General features: G+C 64.8%; 1 protein-coding gene and 1 pseudogene across 1 annotated transcript in view; both read left to right on the top strand.

Annotated features, from left to right (window-relative positions):
- The window catches only part of LOC132650528 (uncharacterized protein DKFZp434B061-like), a 1,391-nt gene extending 556 nt beyond the window's left edge, over positions 1-835 (top strand). The window contains exon 2 of the mRNA XM_060375856.1: positions 1-835. This exon is cut by the window's left edge and continues 23 nt beyond it. Coding sequence (XP_060231839.1) covers positions 1-383 — 383 coding nt within the window. The 3' untranslated portion in view covers positions 384-835.
- A 632-nt stretch (positions 836-1,467) lies between these two features.
- Positions 1,468-2,500, top strand: part of LOC132650515 (ATP synthase subunit f, mitochondrial-like) — a 5,112-nt pseudogene continuing 4,079 nt past the window's right edge.

The raw sequence follows: 2,500 nt of genomic DNA on the forward strand, positions 1-2,500 counted from the left end.
GTTCGCGGCTCCCCACCCGGAGGATCCCCAGCAACGGACCACGGCGGTTCCACGCCCCAGAGCGTCCCCCCAGGCCGCGCCCCTGGGCACGCGACAACGGTTCCGGCGCGCAGGCGCGAAGGCGCGGAGACTCACCCCGGGGGAGACGAACCCGCGGCCCGGAGAACCCGTCCGTCCCGACGCGGAGGGAGACGCTGCTCTCCCGCCGCCGAGCGCCTCCTGCGGCCCGAGCGCGGGCGTCTGCGTCACTTCCGGCGTCGGAAGTGGACGCGGGGAGGGCGGGTCCCGGGGAAACCGACGTTTTCGGATGGAGTCCCCCCGGGGAGGGGTCCGGGTCGAGCGACTTCCGGCGTCGGGCGGAAGTTGGCGTTTTCTCTGTTTAATTAATTTTTGGGGGCGGCCCTGGCTACCCCAGAGCCCAGGCTAGCCCAGAACCCGGATCCCAGGCTACCCCAGGACCCGGAGCCCAGGATACCCCAGAACCCAGGGCCCAGGCTACCTCAGGACCCGGAGCCCAGGATACCCCAGAATGAACCCAGGGCCCAGGCTACCCCAGAACCCAGAGCCCAGGATACCCCAGAACCCAGGGTCCAGGCTACCCCACGACCCGGGGCCCAGGCTGCCCCAGGACCCAGGGCCCAGGCTGTCCCAGGACCCAGGGGCCCAGGCTACCCCAGGACCCGTCTCAGGAAACCAGAGAGACACACATTTACATATTTATGCATATATTTGCATAGATGAATATTCGTGTATCTATCTCCATACGAGAACGTGAATATGCATCTGCACGAATCTATGAATATTCATGAGGACGTTATATCCCTATGGACACATATTCACGACATGTAAATGAGTGTATGAATATTCATGTCCCGGTGATCTCTCCGTGTCCGGGAGACCCCGGGAGCTCAGCACCGGCCAGGGTCGAGGGTTCGACGCCAGCCCCTTCGGGATGGATGGAGGAGAGAGAGAGAGACAGAGGGAGGGAGAGAGAGGGAGAGAGAGAGAGGGAAGAGAGAGATGGAGAGAGAGAGAGAGAGGGAGAGAGAGAGGGAGAGAGACAGAGAGAGGGAGAGAGAGAGGGAGAGGAAGAGAGACAAAGAGAGAGAGAGGGACAGAGAGAGGGAGAGAGACAGGGAGAGAGAGAGAAGGAGAGAGGGAGAGGAAGAGAGACAGAGGGAGAGAGACAAGGAGAGAGAGAGAGAGAGAGAGGGGTGGGAGGGAGAGGGAGTGAGGGAGAGAGAGAGGGAGAGAGAAGTAGAGAGAGGCCGCCTCTTCCCTTCCCCTCCTCCACCCGGCCGGGGCCCCGCGGGGGTCTCGGGGTGTGGACGGCCGCGGGTTCGAATCCCCCGGGGGCGCGGGCGCCTGGAGAGAGGCGGAAGCTTTTTCCTTCCTCCCCGGCGGGGTCCTTCCGTGTAGCCCTGGGGTAGGGATGGACAGACGGACGGACGGAGGGGACAGACGGACGGACGGACACACCCCGGGGTGGGGGGAAGGGGCGTCCTCCGCGGAGCCCCGGATCCGTCCATCTGTCCGTCCGTCCGTCCTGTCCGTCTCTCCCAAGCTGGCCCGGACCTGGCCGCGTCCGTCCGTCTGTCTGTCTGACACTCCAGTGACCCCGATGATGTCTGTCCGTCCGTCTGTCCTCTCTGTCTGTCTGTCTATTCTGTCTATTCTCTGGCTAGTCTATTCTCCAAGAAACTACAACTCCCAGGATGCCGCGCGGATCCTCCAATATGGCGGCGCTTCTCCTTTCAAACGAACAAGCGGCTCTATCTGGGACTACGACTCCCAGGATGCCGTGCGAGGCAGCCAATATGGCGGCCGGCCTGCTCCTTTCAAGGGAACCAGCGTTTCGCCCAGTGACTACAACTCCCAGGAGTCCGCGCGGTTCCTCCAATATGGCAGCCGGCCTCCTTTCAAGCGAACCAGCGCTTCGCGCATGAACTACAACTCCCGGCGTGCCCCGCGCGCGACTTCCGCCCGCTGGGGACTTCAAAATTTCGGCGCCGCTGGGCGAATCCGAGCGTCCCGGGGGTGTGGCCGGGAGCCGGGGGCGGGGCCTGACTCCCGGGAGCCCCCGCGCGCGCCCTTCCCGGCGTGCCCCGCGCGCCTGCACTGCGGACTCCAAGATGGCGGTGCTGGGTGAGTCCTGGCGCGCAGAAGCGCTCGCGGGCGTCGCCCGAACCCGGTTCCTGGCGCGTTTTGGGGGGTTTTTTCTGTGTTTTTTTCCTTCCTACACGATGGCGCCGGGGTCCGGGGGCGGGGGAAGCCCGGGGGGGTGAGGTCACGGGGTCAAGGTCACGGGGTCCCCTCCCCCTCCTCCCCATCGTCCTCCCCATCCCCCTCCTCCCCATCGTTCACCTCCTCCTCCCCCTCCTCCCCGTTCTCCTCCCCATCGTCCTCATAGTCCTCCCCCTCCTCCCCATCATTCTCCTCCCCATCCTCCCCACCGTCCTCCCATCGTCCTCCTCCTCCTCCCCATCCTCCTCCCCTCCTC

Source organism: Meriones unguiculatus (assembly GCF_030254825.1).
Source record: "Meriones unguiculatus strain TT.TT164.6M chromosome 13 unlocalized genomic scaffold, Bangor_MerUng_6.1 Chr13_unordered_Contig_107, whole genome shotgun sequence".
In the NCBI taxonomy this organism is placed as follows: domain Eukaryota; kingdom Metazoa; phylum Chordata; class Mammalia; order Rodentia; family Muridae; genus Meriones; species Meriones unguiculatus.